Here is a 19,346-nt window from a genome sequence, read left to right on the forward strand (position 1 = left end):
TGGTAACCCGTTGTGTAAAAAAGTGATAATGCCCATCAAGCCAGTGTTTGGAGGATATATTGGCACGGTTTGCTGGCAGGCCAACTTCATCTCGGGCCTAACAACCCCCGTGCCAATATAACCTCCAAACACCGGCTTTGAGGGCATTATCACTTAAGCACACAACGACGAGAGACCAGACCGGAGCCTTGTGAGTCACTCAATATTGTTCACCACGTATCAGGTGATACAGTATCAATCCCTAAATGTTTGTCAGCTGGATATCTTATGTAAGGGATAATCAACAGGAGTGGAACTAACATTTCACGGAGTTGCATTATTTTAAGAGATCGCATTGAGCCCAGAATTGATTATCCCTTTTATACCATGGCTATAATTGAACACATTTACCACTAGAAATGTACTCAAAGTCCACTGAATTAGCTAGTAAGTTTACTAGATAGCTACCGTGGTTGCCTTGGTAACCAAACAAACATACTTGCTAGCTTAGATAACCAAACCATCAGTCCTAGATTCACAAATGGCAATCATGTTTCCATTTCAACTTTTTCTTTCAAAAGCAGATCAATGGAGTTCCTTATCAAAATGTTATTTGAATAGACTAAAAACATAGCTTGAGGACTAAAAATGAGAGAAAAAAAACAATATCAATAGCCTATAGAAAAATCAAATTACAAGTTCTCCAGAGTCCAATGAACTTGTGGATACCATTTTTATGTCTCTGTGTCTAGTGTGAAGCATGCGAGCAGATACCCAGACTTCCAGTCATTGGGCTGGTAAAAAAATCTGCGTGGCTGGTAGATTTTTAATCATAAATTGGGTGATTCAAGCCCTGAATGCAAATTGGCTGACAGCTGTGGTATATCACACCATAAACCACAGGTACGACAAAGCATTCATTTTTTCTGCTCTAATTACGTTGGTAACTAGTTTACAATAGCAGTTTACAATAGGGGTTTGTGGTATATGGCCAATATACCACGGCTAACGGCTGTATCCGTTGTGCATAAGAACAGCCCTTAGCATTATACCACACCCCCTTGTGCCTTATCGCTTAAAATATACCTGCCACAGTGGCTGGTGGACCAAAAAATAATAATTTTAGGCCGTGCATCCGACTCTGGGGAAGAGAGAGAAAGTGCTTCATTGCCAAAATTTCAAAGTATGCCTTTAAAACTGCAACTTCTTGGGGCAACCTGATAAAAATGTTGCAAAAAATATTTGAGTTAAAGATATGTCATTCTCATTGAAAGCAAGTCTAAGAAATGGTAGATATGTTCAATGTGCGCCATTTCTATGCTTCCCGTTCTTAAAAGCTTAGTTGTTGCATCTTTTACACCAGCTTCAGCACCAGCTTCAATTTCTGGTTATGGAAAATGCATTTTACAGCGGATTACAGTACCAGTCAAAAAAGGGAGGGTTTGGCCGGCAAGGATGTTTTTGTCGCGTCGCGCACAAGCGACTCCTGTGGCGGGCCAGGCAAAATGCATGCTGACACGGTCACCAGTTGCACAGTGTTTCCTCCGACACATTGGTGCGACTAGCTTCCGGGTTAAGCGGGCATTGTGTCAAGAAGCAGTGAGGCTTGGCTGGGTGGTGTTTCGGAAGACGCACGGCACTCAACCTTCGCCTCTCGAGTCCGTTCGGGAGTTGCAGCGATTAGACAAGACTACCAAATTGGATACCATGAAATTCGGGAGGAAAAAAAATAAAATTGGTTCAAGTACAACTTAAGTAGTTTTTTGGGGTATGTGTAACTCCAAAAAATAATTATGTACTTTTTACTCCTTACAGTTTCCTTGACACCCAAAAGTACTCATTACCTATAATTTAGCCCAAACATCTACCTCTTTCCCTACTGTATTTATTTTATTTTTTTGCTCCTTTGCACCCCATTATTTTTATTTCTACTTTGCACATTCTTCCACTGCAAATCTACCATTCCAGTGTTTTACTTGCAATATTGTATTTACTTTGCCACCATGGCCTTTTTTTGCCTTTACCTCCCTTATCTCACCTCATTTGCTCACATCGTATATGGACTTGTTTATATCGTATTATTGACTGTATGTTTGTTTTACTCCATGTGTAACTCTGTGTCATTGTATGTGTCAAACTGCTTTGCTTTATCTTGGCCAGGTTGCAATTGTAAATGAGAACTTGTTCTCAACATGCCTACCTGGTTAAATAAAGGTGAAATAAATAAAATAAACATTTTGAATGCTTAGTAGGACAGGAAAATGGTCTAATTCACACACTTATCAAGAGAACATCCCTGGTCATCCCTACTGCCTCTGATCTAGCAGACTCACTAAACACAAATGCTTTCTTTGTAAATTATGTCTGGGTGTTGAACTGTGCCCCTGGCGATCCGTAAATATAAAAAAAACAAGAAAATCAAGTCTGCTTAAAATGTAATAAATGTTTAATGATTTATAGTTTTGATACTTAAGTACATTTCAAACCAAATACTTTGACTTTAACTCTGTATTATTGTACAGGGTGACATTCACTGGAGTCATTTTCTTTAAGTGATCTTTACTTTTACTCAGGAATGAAAATTAGGTACTTCTTCCACCACTGGACACCTACTCATTCAAGGGTTTTTCTTTATTTGTTTTATTTTTTTTATACATTGTAGAATAATAGTGAAGACATAACACATATTGAATCATTTAGTAACCAAAAAACAGTAAAACAAATCTAAATATATTTTAGATATATATTTAGATCTTTTTTGCCTTGATGACATGACAGCTTTGCACAATCTTGGCATTCTCTCCAACCAGCTTCATGAGGTAGTCACCTGGAATGCATTTCAATTAACAGGTGTCCCTTGTTAAAAGTTCATTTGTGGAATTTCTTTCCTTAATGCGTTTGAGCCCATCAGTTGTATTGTGACAAGGTAGGGGTGGTATACAGAAGATAGCCCTATTTGGGAAAAGACCAAGCACATTATGGCAAGAACAGCTCAAATAAGCAAAGAGAAACGACATTTCATCATTACTTTAAGACAGACATGAAGGTCAAGAACTTCTTCAAGTGCAGTCGCAAAGACCATCAAGCACCATGATGAAACTGGCTCTCATGAGGACCGCCACAGGAAAGGAAGACACCGAGTAACCTCTGCTGCAGAGTTCATTTGAGTTACCAGCCTCAGAAATTGCAGCTTCATAGAGTTCAAGTAACAGACATCTCAACATCAACTGTTCAGAGGAAACTGTGAATCAGGCCTTCATGGTCAAATCACTGCAAAGAAACCACTACTAAAAGGACACCAATAATAAGAGACTTGCTTTGGGCCAAGAAACACGAGCAATGGACATTAGACCGGTGGAAATCTGTCCAAATTTGAGATTTTTGGTTCCAACCGTATGACCTTGAGATGTGAGATGCGGAGTAGGTGAATGGATAATCTCCACATGTGTAGTTCCCACCGCGAAGCATGGAGGAGGTGGTGTGATTGTGTGTGGGGGGGGGGGGGGGGGGGGGGGGGCCTTTGCTGGTGGTACTGTGATTTCTTTCAAATTCAAGGCACACAACCAGCATAGCTACCACAGCATTCGGCAGCGATACGCCATCCCATCTGGTTTGTGCTTAGTTGGACTATTATTTGTTTTTCAACAGGACAATGAGCCAAAACAAACCTACAGGCTGTGTAAGGTCTATTTGACCAAGAAAGAGAGTGATGGAGTGCTGCATCAGATGGCCTGGCCTCCACAATCACCTGACCTCAACCCAATCGAGATGGTTTGGGATGAGTTCAGCATATGTGGGAACTCCTTCAAGACTGTTGTAAAAGCATTCCTCATGAAGCTAGATGAGAGAATGCCAAAAGTGTGCAAAGCTGTCAAGAGGCAAAGGGTGGCTACTTTGAAGAATCTAAATACTACATGATTCCATATGTGTTATTTCATAGCTTCTCTTCACTATTATTATACAATGTAGAAAATAAAAACCCTTGAATGAGTAGTGTCCAAAATAGTGTCCAAAATGTTGACTGATACTGTATATGTATTTATAAATATCTACAGACAATACCCCATAATGACAGTGAAAACGTTATTGAAAATTAAATACAGGAATATCTAATTACGTAAGTATTCACACCTCGGAGTCAATTACATGTTAGAATCACCTTTGGCAGGGATTACAGCTGTGAGTCTTTCTGGGAAGTCTCGAAGAGCTTTGCACACCTGGATTGTACAATATTTGCCCATTATTCTTTTATAAATTCTTCAAGCTCTGTCAAATTGGTTGTTGATTACTGCTACACAACCATTTTCAAAACTAACTAGGCCACTCAGGAACATTCACGGTCTTTGTGGGAAACAACTACAGTGTATAGTTGGCCTGTGTTTTAGGTTATTGTCCTGCTGAAAGGTTCATTTATCATCTCCCAGTGTCTGGTGGAGGGTAGACAACCAGGTTTTCCTCTAGGATTTTTCCTGAGCTTAGCTCCATTACGTTTCTTTTTTATCCTGAAAAACTCCAGTTCTTAACGATTACAAGCATACCCATAACATGATGCAGCCACCACCATACTTGAAAATATGGAGAGCGGTACTCAGTAGTGTGTTGTATTGGAAATGCCCCGAACAATTTCTATTTAGGACAAAAATTGAATTGCTTTGCCACATTTTTTTTGCAGTATTACTTTAGTGCCTTATTGCAAACAGGATACATGTTTTAGAATATTTTTATTATGTACAGACTTCCTTCTTTCACTCTGTCATTTACGTTAGATTTGTGGGGTAACTACAATGTTGTTGATCCATACTCAGTTCTCTTATCACAGCCATAAAACTCTGTTTTAAACTCACTATTGGCCTCATGGTGAAATCCCTGTGCTGGGGAAGGATGCCTGTATATTTGTAGTGACCATCCAAAGTGTAAATATTAACTTCACCATGCTCAAATAGATATTTCATGTCAGAGATGAAGTAGTCATTTAAAAACCATGTAACACTATTATTGCACACAATAATTATATTTGGCAAGCTAAATATTAGTAGCATAACCAAGAGCAAGCCACGTTTAATTAGGTGCTCGTCATTCACGCGACAGTCAAATTTGGGAAAGGTAGCACACATCTAGTTGCAGATGATATATAAACAGTACGAGGTCTTTGCAGCAGTGCTAGTTTCTGTAGAGAGCACACCAACACAGAAAAAGGGTACCTTGTTTTTAAACTTTGTTTGAACACCTCAAATAGACAGTCACCAGTCCAGGGCTAGGCAACTTTGATATGAGAAGGGCCACAAAAAAAATCTGAACTCATCATGAGGGGCCACAGTGGCTCGTGGGTCTGCGTACCCACATCTATTGAACTGGCCAGTTGGCCATCCCTGCACTAGACAATAAGACCTTAACACACGTCACCTTTCAGCACAACTCCAGCTCGGATTCGGTAAACCTCCCGAGTTCACCTCTCCTTTGAGTTTGTAGGACCGCTGAAGGAACAGAGTTTGACAAAGTTTGTGGTGGTTACTTTGACCGAGATGGTGCTCTAATGAGAAAATGGCATTTGGGCAAGACAATTGGCCCAGTGCATCTCAAATTGTTTTTCCAGTTACATTTCGACAAGAAATACAGAGGTTGGCTCACGATGGTAGTATGGCAGGCCATCTTGGGATCAAGAAGACGTATGATCGTATTGTGATTAACTTCTTCAGGCCTGGTCTGAAACAAGATGTTGCGTTTGCCAGTGGACAGATAAACAGAACCAAGCTGTAGCGGTTGCACCTTTACAGCCTATTCCTGCTTTTGACAAGCAGGGTTCAGGTAGATTGTGTTGGTCCTTTGCCCAAAGCAAAGAGTGGTAACCAATCTCTTGACCATCATGTGCGCTTGCCAATTGTTCCACTGACGAAAATCACAGCTCCTAGTATTGTTAAGGCACAGTGGCGTGTGTTCTTGGACACCAAGGGAAGCCAGGCTTCCCCACATTGAATGGATCTCACAGGAGAAAGCTTCCGAGCAAGCGAAACAGCGCCCCTCTGTCTCTCTATGTGTAGGCCATCTACCTGATACTGTCTGGTCCAAACGAGTATGGCATTGCTGCCGCCCATAGCATTGAATGCAAGGGAAGCCAGCAAGCATTTGGCCTCACTTGACAAAAATATATATTAAAGAAATTGCCAATCAGCTTTGAGAGCATACGTCATTAACAGAAACGACTTGAATTGTTGCATCTCGTTGTGTTGTCCTCCTTTGGACTTGTGGTTTTACTTAATTCTCCGTACTGGCCTATGATTATAAACGTCAATTCAGCTCCAACCATTAATTCATACATTGTTGTGCCCCTGGCCTGAGAGGATGGAAGTTGAATATGTACAGTAGCTAGATGTAGAAAGCTAATGTTAACTAGATAACGTTGCCAATTAAAATGGAAGTTAGGCAAGCAAGCATTTTAGCCAGGTAGCCTAGGGCACAAACAGAAATCAGAACCATGGACAGCCACATCATATTTAGTTTAAATTGTTTTTGGTATATTTTAATTGTCACTGTATTAGACTAAGTTGTATTGTGGACTTCACCAGACAGAGGTTGCTATCCGATTTTATGATAAAACAAAGGTGTGGTTGAAATTATTCTGACATGGCCCTTCTTATTGTCTCAGCCTTTAGGCGCATACATATCTCAAGGTCGCAAGGCATATGAATTAACAGAAAACAACGGAATTATCACAACACATACACTACCGTTCAAAAGTTTGGGGTCACTTAGAAATGTCCTTGTTTTTGAAAGAAAAGCACATTTTGTCCATTAAAATAACATCAAAATTTAACAGAAATACAGTGTAGACATTGTTATTGTATATGAAGATCTTGTACGCTGTGTACTACTCCCTTCACAGAACAGCGCAAACTGGCCCTGACCAGAATAAAGTGGAAGGCTCCGGTTCACAACTGAGCAAGAGGACAAGTACATTAGTGTGTCTAGTTTGAGAAACAGACCTTAACTGCCAGTTTCATTAAATAGTACCCGCAAAACACCAGTCTCAACGTCAACAGTGAAGAGGCGAATCCAGGATGCTGGCTTTCTAGGCAGAGTTCCTCTGTCCAGTGTCTGTGTTCTTTTGCCCATCTTAATCTTTTATTTTTATTGGCCAGCCTGAGATATGGCTTTTTATTTGCAACTCTGCCTAGAAGACCAGCATCCCGGAGTCACCCCTTCAAGTTTCTTGGCAATTTCTCGCATGGAATAGCCTTCATTTCTCAAAACAAGAATAGACGGATGAGTTTCAGAAGGGCTTTGTTTCTGGCATTTTGAGCCTGTAATCGAACCCACAAATGCAGATGCCCCAGATCCTCAACTAGTCTAAAGAAGGCCAGTTTTATTGCTTCTTTAAAATCAGCACAACAGTTTTCAGCTGTGCTAACATAAATTGCAAAAGGGGTTTCTAATGATCAATTAGCCTTTTAAAATGATAAACTTGGATTAGCTAACTGTACCATTGGAACACAGGAGTGATGGTTGCTGATAATGGGCCTCTGTACGCCGACGTAGATATTCCATTAAAAAAATGTTTTATCTGCCGTTTCCAGCTACAATAGTAATTTACAACATTAACAATGTCTAACATTGTATTTCTGATCCATTTTATGTTATTTTAAATGGACAAAAAAAAAGTGTTTTTCTTTCAAAAACAAGGACATTTCTAAGTGACCCCACATTTTTGAATGGTAGTGTACATTATTGGTTGTAATGTCTTTTTTTGGGAGGGGTGGGGTTTGGACTTCCGCAGATAGTGCAATCAGACCAAGGTTTGAATTTCATGTCAAAAGTCTTCCAGCAAGTGCTTACAGCAATTGGGTGTTAACCATTGCCCCTCTAGTGCCTACCACCCGGAGTCTCAAGGTGCTTGAGAGATTTTATCAGACTTTAAAGTCTATGTTGAGAGCTTACCGAGTTGAGTTTGAGAAAGACTGGGATGAATGGGTCCCTTTTGTGTTGTTTGCAGCGTGGGAAGTTGTTCAATAATCTCTTGGTTTAAGTTCGAATGAGCTCATGTTTGGATATAATGTCAGAGTTCCTTTGAGCTTGCTGAGAGACACTGTTGCAGGACACCACCTTAAACAAAAACAAATCTGTTGGAGCACGTTAGCACGTGGGGCGCAAAGATTAGTGTCACCTCGTTAGTCAGTATGTGTTACACCTGTGCTGGTTGTCCATCGCGTTAGGCAGAAGGTGTGTCACCTGTGCTGGTCCAGGTGATATTTAACAGTGGCTGGCACAGTGCGCCAGTTGTCTTGAGAGATGTTAACACTTTTAGTTGGCTCTCCCTATTTGATTTCTAGAAAAGCAATCCTTTATCGGACCTTCCCTGTTTGGATTTGCTCTTCTTTGGTGTGGGTTTTTCTTCTGTTTGTATCTTGGCAAATTTAGTGGGTTCTCATGGTGGGTGTCTTTTAGAGCCAAGCTGTTGTTGCTATTCAACTTTTAGTGGACCCCATGTGTCTTTCAGTACCCCTCTTAAAACTTGACCTGTTACGTTTTGGTTGTGGTTAGTGACTCTTGTTAGGTCCACCTTTTTGAATGACAAATAGTTTCTCGCTGGGGACACTTTCTGTTGTGTGCAGAGGGTCCCTGGTTCCAGCCCAGGTTGCGGCAAGGAAAGGGACAGAAGCAATATTGTTACATTGATGCTGTTGACCCAGATCAGTGGTTGCTAAGGTCAAAGGGGGTGAGTGGAACTGGTGTGAAATGGCTAGCCAGTTACGCTAGTAGCGTTTCAATTGGTGGCGTCACTCGCTCAGACCTTTGCTCTTCAAGGGTTGCAACTTTTGTGGAGCGATAGGTAACAATGCTTTGAGGTTGTCTGACGTGTTCAGAGGGGCCCTGGTTCAAACGTAGGCTAGGGTTATGAGAGGGAAGGAAGCAACACTTACTCCTCCTCCAGTCTCTGGAAGGAACCAGTGATGTCACTAACAAGCTACCGGAGTCAAAGTCCCCTCTTGTGCTCATCACACGGGAAACAGCTGCCGTGGGCTTGGACTCGCCTGCTGATGTCATCCTGGCACAGCACAAGAGTGACCCTGTGTCAGCCAATCAGCTCTGTCAGGGAGAAGTCATGGACTATAGGGGCGCTTGGTCTAGGCTGACACCTTTCAGTGAGGGGAGAAGGATGTGGCTGGCAGCGATGCAGTGAGAGACAGATTGTTGTGGGGGTGGGTGTAGTCTGTGATAAGCACGTCTTTCCAAGTGCTAAATCCTCCACTAAAATAGTCTATCCCAGTTTGTCCAACTTCATCAAATCGCTTGAATTTACATCAATGACACAGTCTCCATCACATACTGTATAGTGGGCCCTATAAGGCTGTTATACAGTCCTGTCCCTGGCCAACCCCATGTCATGCGAGCAGTGCCTGCACACAGTTGGGACTGGATGGCGCCCAAGCCTCTGTATACAATGACATGCACTGTTTAATGCCTCCAAAAATGGCCAGCTGCCTCAGGAGGAAGGGAGGGTAGGAACTATATAGGGAAACACCAAATGGTTTGTGGTCTGCGTCTGCTGCCTATTCATCAATGAGGTTAACAATGTGTTTCACCTGTCCAGACAGAGGGTGGAGCCTGAATATTACATGCCACAGTCTCAGGCACCAAGTGCTGACGGAGCATCCATTCACACCTTTGGTCAAACCACACAACTGCTAAAAAGGGGATAGAGTGACTTGGAGGAAGGTTTCCGTAATCGTAACTTACCCCTCAGTTGTTCCATTAGTCTCAACCTAGAAGCTTTGCGTCAGCAGCTCAAGGTTTAAATCGAAAGGGTTTGGGGCCAAAATATAGTGGGAGGGAGAATCATATAGACCGTTTCTGACAATCTGCTGCAAAATGGAGCTGTGTTGGATTGTGGGTTCTTAACACATCACTCACTGCAGAATGCTGTGTTGAATTCTCAAGAAATGAGGTCTCCCGAAATCCATACCTGTCCACTGGTGATAACTCATCAAATTAGCCCACAGCACTAAGCACTGCTTCAGTTATAACACTTGGCTGCATAAACCATGCAATACAAAACTCTACATGGCACTCAAAGCCAAGGGTTGGAACCAACAATTTTCCAATCCAAAAAATACATTCTGAACCGGTTCGAACCCCAAAAAACTACCGGTGTATATTGTTATTTTTTTAAACCCGTGACATCAACAGGTTTTTACATTTAGCTCATTAAATTACTTCACCACCAGTGTGGCTAGAGCAAGCAAGCTAGTTGTTTACATGCATGACGGACAGAGAAGTGTAGCCTATGGCGCAAGATGTGACTGAAATGTTGCGCGTGGGGAAGAGAGTGAGAGGGTTCTGGAGGAGGCTTGAAGCGCTGGGCATCTTGTTATGTACATGCATTACCGGAATTAGGCCCACAGAATTATACCGACAGTAGGAGGAACGGCTTCTATTGAGGAAATTTACATGTTCTTTGAGCTAGCTAGCTAACAAACTTGTGTGTGCAGAGCGGCACCAGAACGAAAAACACGTCTTACATTTTTGTAGTTAATAAATCCAACATGAAATGTGATAACTGAGCTATAGTATCCTTAACTTAACTTGCCTAAACACGCACAGGAAAAGATTTTCAGCTTGCAGGTTAGACACTGGAATATGTTTGAGTGACGGAGTGAAGGCTTTGCATAGGCGCTTTCTTGCATTTTGTTGTGGGACTAGGAAAAAAAATGCCTGGAACGTAAAATAATGCTATTAACCAGTTCCCCTGCTTTTAAAATAACAGTTATGTTCCGGAACAGTATGAATTACTTTCGTTACAGGTTCCGTTCTGTTTCCTGAACTGGTTCCAACCCCTGCTCAAAGCTGGAATAAAGAACTAGCCTTGCACAAGCCTTAGCTTGAAAACAAAATAATGATGCGTGTGTAGGCAGATTAATTAAAATCAATGACCTACTAGAATTAGAAACTATGACGCTCATTCAAAATGTCTGACTTGACGTTGGTACAAGTACCTTAATTCAGGCTCACCTAGTGGAAGTATGGTCCCTAATGAAGTCAGAGGAGTTTCAAAAGCTTCCTCAGTCACTGTTTCTTTCTTTCAGTTAAGTCAAGGCTTTGTGTTGCCGTTAGTGTTGGGAAGGGGGGAAAAGTGGCGTTTGATTCCGACTGTTGCGAGGGAGACTAGGAGGGATTTTTTTTGGCAGGTCCTCAGTCCCACCATTCCTGTGGTTCCGTATGAGTTCACGGAATACGGAGCCGAGTGGCCAGAAATAAACTGTTTGCTCATGCGTGGGTGCAATGAAATAGTTCAACACCCAAACGAGAGACAAGGGCTCTTTTCTCTTCTGCTAGACAGGACGAGACAGGACAGGGAGGGGGTGAGACTTTTCCTCTTCAGAAAAGCAGCTGGAAGAAGAAGAAGAGGAAGGTTGAGGCTGGGGAGACCTGAGCAAATCTGGAGTGTTGGTCACTGAAGAATGGGGGTGTCTGGGAAGGGGTCGTGGTAGTAGTAGTTTCTGAGCAGGGGTGATGATGTTGGAGGTTCAGCTTCAAATTCCACTTCAGCCACTATTATGTTTTCTACTAATCTATCCCGTATGTCTATCTTGGATGACATGTAGCTTGTATCAAAGTTAATTTTATTTAAAAAATATCCTGTTTGGCCACTGGAACTTTAGGGGTTTGCAGTAGCAATGATTTGAAGCTGTTCACTAGTGCAGTGCAATACACTATTACCCTGGTAAATTGTCCCAGGTAGACAAAAAGGGCACCCCTAAAATACAAGACATTAAAGAGTTCCTAACATAACTTCATATTATTTTCCTTCATCATCATATCCTTCACCATTTCTTTGTTCTTCGTTTGGAAAGCCCTATTATATCCTCTGCTGTTACTTCCCAACTATGTTCCATGCCCACATTCCTAGACAATATCCCCATCATCGGAACCCATTTACGACTACAGCAAGGAATGCCGTTTTCCGTCAAGGGTTTTTCATCAGCGGTGAACGCAGGGAAGCATGATGTTTGGCCTGGGCGATATGGAATAGAAATCTATTTTTTTCAAACATGGGAGATTGGCTAGAAAATAAAAAAATACAAAAATACATCTCTAGTTGTGCAACAAAGCTTATTTAAAGGTGACTGCATCTAAAACAGAAATCAGGGCTTATATAAAATTATACCTAGGCCAAATATAAACCAAATATTTTCTGCTTTTTTGCAATAAGTAGGTCTATAAAATGCAATTTTTGTTACAAATTTAACCAGAACCATGCACATCCACTAATGACCAATTTCTTATAGCAGATACTATAGAAAATTAATACAGATCTCATAAACAATCTCAAGCACAAGCCCACCTGCTAGTAAGTAGCCAGCTGATCTTTATATTTCAAGTCTAGCCTAATTGGATCCATTTGCTTGCTAACAAGGTAGAACTGTTTTGAATACATCCTCCAGTCCATTTGAACAACATAGCATGTTCGCTTTGTTTAAAATGTGGAAATCAAGTGGCCTACGTGGAAAAGATGCTAATTTATCATATTAAGAACAGGTTGCCAATTCCTCATATAAATGTGTATGCTCATTGCAAATGTTTAAAACAGACAGCTAGCGCATAAGTCTGTGGCTAAAATGCTGCTAGAGGTATGTGGTACGCAATGACGCTCGTGACAGAAACGGAGCATACATTTTCCACAATCATGTTTATTATTACTCACGTTTTAGTAGGGTCTGCTCTGTTCTACATTTTCAGAGTTCAAACATAAAAAGTGTATCATTAGAAAGGTTATGTTCTCTACTATTACAGTAAAAGAATGTCTCAATGCGTTTTGGCGTCCATATGACCGATTCTGTTGGCTCAAATGCAAACAGTGGGTTTAAACTGCTTATTGTCAGAGAGGAAGAAGTGATTATTTTAGGTTTGTTGTGAGTGGCAGAGGGAGGGGCTTGGTGTCTGTGTGCGAGTGGTAAAGGTGCACAGTGCACACAGCACAGAAGGAGCGAAGGAGACGAGGCCAAAAAGATAAACACGCATAAAAACCTTAATTCTTGCGACACAGACATTTGGAAAAATCGCGCTAAAACTTACATTCAAATGGATTTGATATAAATCGCCCAACCCTACATGACATCTGAAATGAGGTGACCAGCAGCAGACTATTATTAGGCTCCAACATGCAGTGAACCAATCTATTGAGAAAGGTGCAGAGATGAGCCTGGTCCCAGGTCTGTTTGTGCTGTCTTGCCATTCTGTCGTTGGAATCACAATGACCATAGCATAGGAGTTAACACAGCACATACAGATCTGGAACGAGGCTAGACTAATATCAGACACGACCAGTTCCTGACAAGTCCTCATGATATGGACAGTGTGGTCCTTACAAGTAAAGACACTGTGGTCCTCATAATGCTACTTGACAGCTCCCTGAGGTGGCTATGCCATCATGTCTGTGCCACACTGAATCATCATCCTCCTCCTCCTTGTCTCCCCTACTGTTGAATGAGCAAGCGGCGCTACCAACACTCAACCAATCCAGCTACTCGTCCCCAGCAGTACTAGAATGGTGAAATGACACTGCAGACAATTTGCCCATAAAAGGTGACTATGGTGTTCTTAGCATTGCTTCTTAGTCCTGACCAACAGAGCACCTGTTCATTTTGAAGTGGATATTCCTTGACATATAGACACTGATATTAGCCTAGATAGTAATAGGCTGAGTGGTGGATAATGGGATAATGGAACGTGTATGTGTTGCATTCTCTTTTTCAATAAGAAAAATAGGTCTGCTGTGCTTATCACACCGGGAGGGAGATTGAGAAAAAGATTCTGAGCATGAAGGAGGGAGGGAAGAGAGAGGGTTAGGAGAACTAGAAAATAACAGAAAAACACATCAGGACTGAGCAGTGCCACAGCACAGAAAAAAAAAACATTTAGGTAAAATTACTTGAACCGAGGTAACTTCCAGATTCGATCAGCACAACAATAGGTCTGATAATTTACGTAGAAATTCAATGATGAAATCGCAATGAAATGTTGGTAAAACTTTATTTGGATTGTTAGTCTGTAGATGCTCTACAGACTATCTGCTAGCCCTAACCTTAAACCTTACCCTAACCCAGGGTTTTCCAAACTCTGTCCTCGGGACCCCAAGGGGTGCACGTTTTGTTTTTTGCCCAAACATTACACAGCTGATTCAAATGATCGAAGCTTGATGATTAGTTGCTTATTTGAATCAGCTGTGTAGAGCTAGGGCAAAAAAACAAAATGTGCACCCCTTGGGGTCCCAAGGACAGAGTTTGGAAAACCCTGTCCTAACTTTAACCCTTACCCTAACTCTTATTGTAAAACTAACCGTTATCTTAGCAAGCAGTTGCTCATCAACAGATAGTAGCATCTACAAATGGTTTATCCAAATAAAGTGCGCCCTCATCCAGTGACTAAAATTAATCCCCCTCTCCCTTACCCTAGTCACACACTGATCATCAGTCTTTTGACTCTTGACTTGCTGTGACAAGCAGCAAATAAGTTGCATCACTTTGTTCAGGGAACAAAGCAGTCTCTTCATGCAGTGAAATAAGTAGGTAATTCTGGATTCCTTTTATTACTACAGTACATTCCAAATAGCTGCGCCTTTCCACAACTTAGATCTTCCAGCTACAAATTAACCCTGTGAGGGCCACATATATCAATTTCTACCACAAATATGCATATTTTTCCAACCTTCTCACAACAATAAAATAGACATCAAAGACTTGAATTTATACATCTTAAATCTGCCTGAGACTTTTTAAATGTATTTAACCCGCCATCCACATTTCTGCATCTGAAGAGATTACAATGAACATAACAATGTGATTCAGACAACCATATACTTGATATCAGTGTAGACAGAAAGAAACACCAGGATTGTGGGTTTGATTCCCAGGGCAACCCATACATAAAATATAAGCAATATAAGCAAAGAAGTCGCTTTGGATTGTTTTTTAAAGCATCCTTTGATCTCTGACAGTGTACATCCAACTAGGGCTTGGGAATGATCCACCTAAGAACTTTATACACAGTCCGTCATTAATGTTTCCAAATGTATATTGAACAATAACAGGGGCTGTACTGCATTTAAACATCCTCAATATAACTTGGAGAACACAGTGCAAAGAGAGGCTGAGAGAGAGACAGCCACTGCCCACTAGAAACTCTGATGGGAATCCCATGTTGCGGTGTGTGTATGCGTGTTGTGTAGGGGAAAATGATAACATATCCATCTTTACAGACGGTTTCTCAATGTGTATTAAGGCAGTGCCGACCGACAGATGTGGTCTTGGATATACAGCTGTAGACATTGGATCAGTACACACACACACACACACACACACACACACACAGTGTTTTTTCTCATCATCACTAGCCAGAGCTCCACTATTTTTCATGAGCCGGTTTGGTTGCCAGGGTGTTTGTTTCCATGACCACATACCAGCCTGATGCAACAAACCAGACCACCACCAACCCTAACTGATTTAACCCCACAGTAGAACACTGGAATCGTGTATGATCTGGTGTCCTATTCAAAGATGCCAGGCCAGCTAATGCTATGACTACATTGTTGCCATGCCATATTACACCGACTCTGGCAATGGGCACGGTTAACCCTTCGCTGTCTGTGGAAGGACTAAGAGGTTAATAACTTCAAATGTGTGTTTGTGTATATGTGAATTGGCACCAGTGCCAAAAGCACTAATTCTCTCCAGCCAACTTCAACAGAGCATCACCATTATCAACTTAGATGGACAGTCAAGATGGAGATGGTGTGTGTGTCAGTGTGCCTACCTGGGTTATTGGCCTCTCCCTCCAACACGTGAAGCTCGGTGCAATCAGCCAGGCTGTGCTCCAGACACAGCTGCAGGAAACGAGCCTGGGTCTGCGACACCCGCTTCAGCAGCGACAGCAGAGCCACCGTCTGCTCACACTCGTTCCACCCCTTAAACCAGCTTCCCAGGATGCCCACCTGGTCGCGAAACATCATGGTCTGGGGCACAGGCACGAAGCCGAACGTGGAAACTAGTTAGTGACCTTCCTGGTGTCACGAGAGAATTGAGTTAAATTGTTGCTCTAGTGGTTAAACTTTGGTCAAAGCTTGTGTTGGATGTGCTCTTCTTTTGGTCTGTTTTTGTTGTTGATGTTGAGTGGAGCAGAAATATGTACTTTGAGCAGGAGGGATTTGAGCTGTTGTGCTCAGTTTAAGTGGCGTAGCATCATCCAGGCTTTTAGAAAAGCAGGTGTACTGTAGTTTCAGCTTGAGGGGAGTGGTGGCAAGGTGCTCTCCTAGGTGCATCTGCACAAGGGGTTTTTAACATTCAGACAGGAGAGTCGGCTTTCCTCCTGCACTCTGCGCTGTCAAACCAGCATTAATTTTGTTGGCATTTTCCACAGGGATCCCATTTATATCTGAAATGATGAAAATAAATGGTTGGGAGACACTGTCACACACGGTCTGTCAGTAACACACACACAGCTTGGTGTCCAAAATTCATCTAGTAAAGTCTTTACCGACGGTGAACTCCAAATGCAGAGGAAATGTGACCAACACTGCTCTCTGCAGACTTGAAATAGACTGTTATTTTAAAAAACATTTTACATTGAAACCAGGAGATTAGTGACACCCATTGCCTACTGACACAAAGCCTGTATGCCTCATACTTCTCATTTAAAAGTAGCCCTCTCTCAGTAGTAATTGGCGCAACATCCCGACTGGTAGGCTATTTCCAAAGAGAAAAGCGCCGGTCCCTTACATGCAGCTATGTTCAAAGGGTCATTGCTGTAAGCTTTATGATAAAGCATAAATGATTGCTTTCCACCACACATTGCTTCGAAAATAGCCTGTAGACTGTATAATCGGTAGACTGCCAACTACGCGAAACTGAAAGTACCCTGAATGAAAAGACTGCATTCTTTTTCAAAATATTGCATTAAAATAGGTCCATTCAGCACTAACAGGTCTCCAAAACTGTCACTTTGCTTCATCAGCACTGGGGCAAACATTGCCCTACATGAGCACCGAGGATAGGCTAGATCTTTTGTAAAAATGTGGAGGTGATGCGATTCGGAGCGAGGAAAATTAATAGGGATCTACATTAAATAATTGAGGAGTTTCAATGCGCAGTCTAGAACATTCCCAAAATGTGCCCAATGCATAGCTATGTTACACTGTAATGCAATACACATTGAGTGTAGTTTCCATAAACTCCACAGAGCCAGGCCCGAGCGTTAACCATTTCCCCGCAAATTAAACGTCCAGCTGGACACATTTTATTCCCCCTATTAAAACGTTTAAAAAACGGTGATACAGTAGGCTAAGTTAGCATATTTTCTCTATTACCAGTGTAGCCTACTGGACAGACAACTCAGCGAGAGCAGTTCAGACAACATAATCGACAAAATCATATTCCAGAACTTTGGTTAAAAAAAAGTGGCAAAGAAAATGTGTAAAACGTTACTCACTTCCTTGCACAACTGCATCGGTGGTGTGGATCGCAAGACGGGTGCGCAACAAAGTTTGAAACTGTGGGCAGCGGTGCCCCTTCACTCTGCATCTGTGCGTTTTGCCATCTTGACTAACTTTTCCTCCGGCAGTTAGGCTCCTCTTGTTTTACCAGAGGAGAGACTCGGCTTTGCTTTCCACATGCGAATAATTAACACGAAGCATTACGTCAGGGGCTTGGCAGCACAAGGAAGCACAAAAATAGATCATGGGGTTAGGGACAGATCACGTAGCCTACCAGCAACCGAGACGACAGAGGCATTAACATGTTTTACAAAGGGGGGGGGGGGGGGCTTTTCCAAAGCAAAGAGGACAAAATCAAAACAAGAGTGAAGTTGTGTGTGTATATGAAACAGGGGCGGGAGTTGCCTCAGTTTGTCCCGTTCACTTATCTGTACAACACTTTCACCTACATTTGCAAAAAGCAGATCGATAAAAGATGAATACGTGGCGAAAGATACCTTTTTGTCGGAGTTGATCATTTGGCAGTGTTTACATTACAAATACAGGATGAAGAGAAAGATTCTATCAACGACACCATTGTGCCTCCCTGTCCCTGAAGTTCTTTATTGTACATTTAGTTCCAATGTGTGCGTTCCATACAGCAGAGGGCCTCAACCACCCCACCCTACCTACCTCTGGTTCAATTCAAATGCAAAATAGATATTATTAACATTGTTTCAATGATAGTAACATAAACAGTGATGCATTGTATCATGTTATAGCAATACAGCAGCTGATACAATGTTTCGAGTTACAGTATCAGTGGGCAAAATAAGAATTAAATGCTTCTGCGTGATGTTACCAATCTTCCCGGAAATACAATTTGATATTTAAATTTGATACAATTGGTATTTTATGTTTTATGTGTAAACCTTGATGTTTTTTTTTAGCATTGACAATTTCCTGTTGTATTTTTTAAATTCTCTAATACATCCATTAATGCATCTAATTGTGCACAGATGTTACGTTAGAACAAAAGTAAAAGAATAGTTGCGTAAAAAAAATAATGATTGGGAAAAATATATCCTTAATTGGGCCTCTTTAGGGAAGACTGACTGGCAAGGCACACCACTGAAACATCAGTAGGACCTCAAATATATTATCGGGCCATTGTTTAACAGCAGTGTCCTTTTCTGTCACACAATGCACCTTTGCCTTCAGCTGAGTGTGCTCAATATTGACTATAAGTGGAAGGGGGGGGATAGACGTCCAACCACAGTGGGATAACAATGAAGAACTTCAGCTTCTTGAGAGGGGTGTCATCTGAAAGGAAGCATATTAAAGAAGGGGGGTTGTGACAAGGACTCATAATCCACAGACGGATGCTTAGATTCTAGATGTTGTCCAATGGTAATTAGCTCATGTGTTGAAACAGAGCACAAGGAGAGGTCTATTGGGTTTGTTGGAAAGTGGACAGTTCTCTTGAATCAGTCAAAAGCTCAAGCCATCGCAAATTGGATTGAAAGAACAACAATTACAGTTGACCTCTGTGTTGAACCATTATAGCATGAGAACTACAGTGTATTTGGAAAGTATTCAGACCCCTTATTCTAAAATCGCTGTTTTCATTTACATTTTTTTATCAATCTACACACAATACCCCATAATGACAAAGCAAAAACAGGTTTGTTTTTTTTACTGAAATATCACATTTACATAAGTATTCAGACCCTTTACTCAGTACTTTGTTGAATCACCTTTGGCCTCGAGTCTTCTTGGGTATGATGCTACAAGCTTGGCACACCTGTATTTGGGGAGTTTTTATTCTCTGCAGATCCTCTCAAGCTCTGTCAGGTTGGATGGGAAGCGTCGCTGCACAGCTATTTTCAGGTCTCTCCAGAGATATTCA

General features: G+C 41.7%; 1 protein-coding gene across 3 annotated transcripts in view; it reads right to left on the minus strand.

Annotated features, from left to right (window-relative positions):
• LOC139374941 (protein Smaug homolog 1-like) overlaps window positions 1–17,668 on the minus strand; it is a 102,715-nt gene extending 85,047 nt beyond the window's left edge. For 2 of the 3 annotated variants that reach the window (XM_071116202.1, XM_071116201.1), the window contains exon 1: window positions 15,784–16,202. In XM_071116202.1, the coding sequence (XP_070972303.1) occupies window positions 15,784–15,979 (196 nt within the window). In that variant the 5' untranslated portion in view covers window positions 15,980–16,202. Of the gene's footprint in view, window positions 1–15,783; window positions 16,402–17,454 lie in introns of those variants that run through there. The other variant, XM_071116200.1, reaches the window with a different exon arrangement.
• Window positions 17,669–19,346: the final 1,678 nt, after the last annotated feature.

Source organism: Oncorhynchus clarkii, chromosome 19 (assembly GCF_045791955.1).
Source record: "Oncorhynchus clarkii lewisi isolate Uvic-CL-2024 chromosome 19, UVic_Ocla_1.0, whole genome shotgun sequence".
Taxonomy (NCBI): Eukaryota; Metazoa; Chordata; class Actinopteri; order Salmoniformes; family Salmonidae; genus Oncorhynchus; species Oncorhynchus clarkii.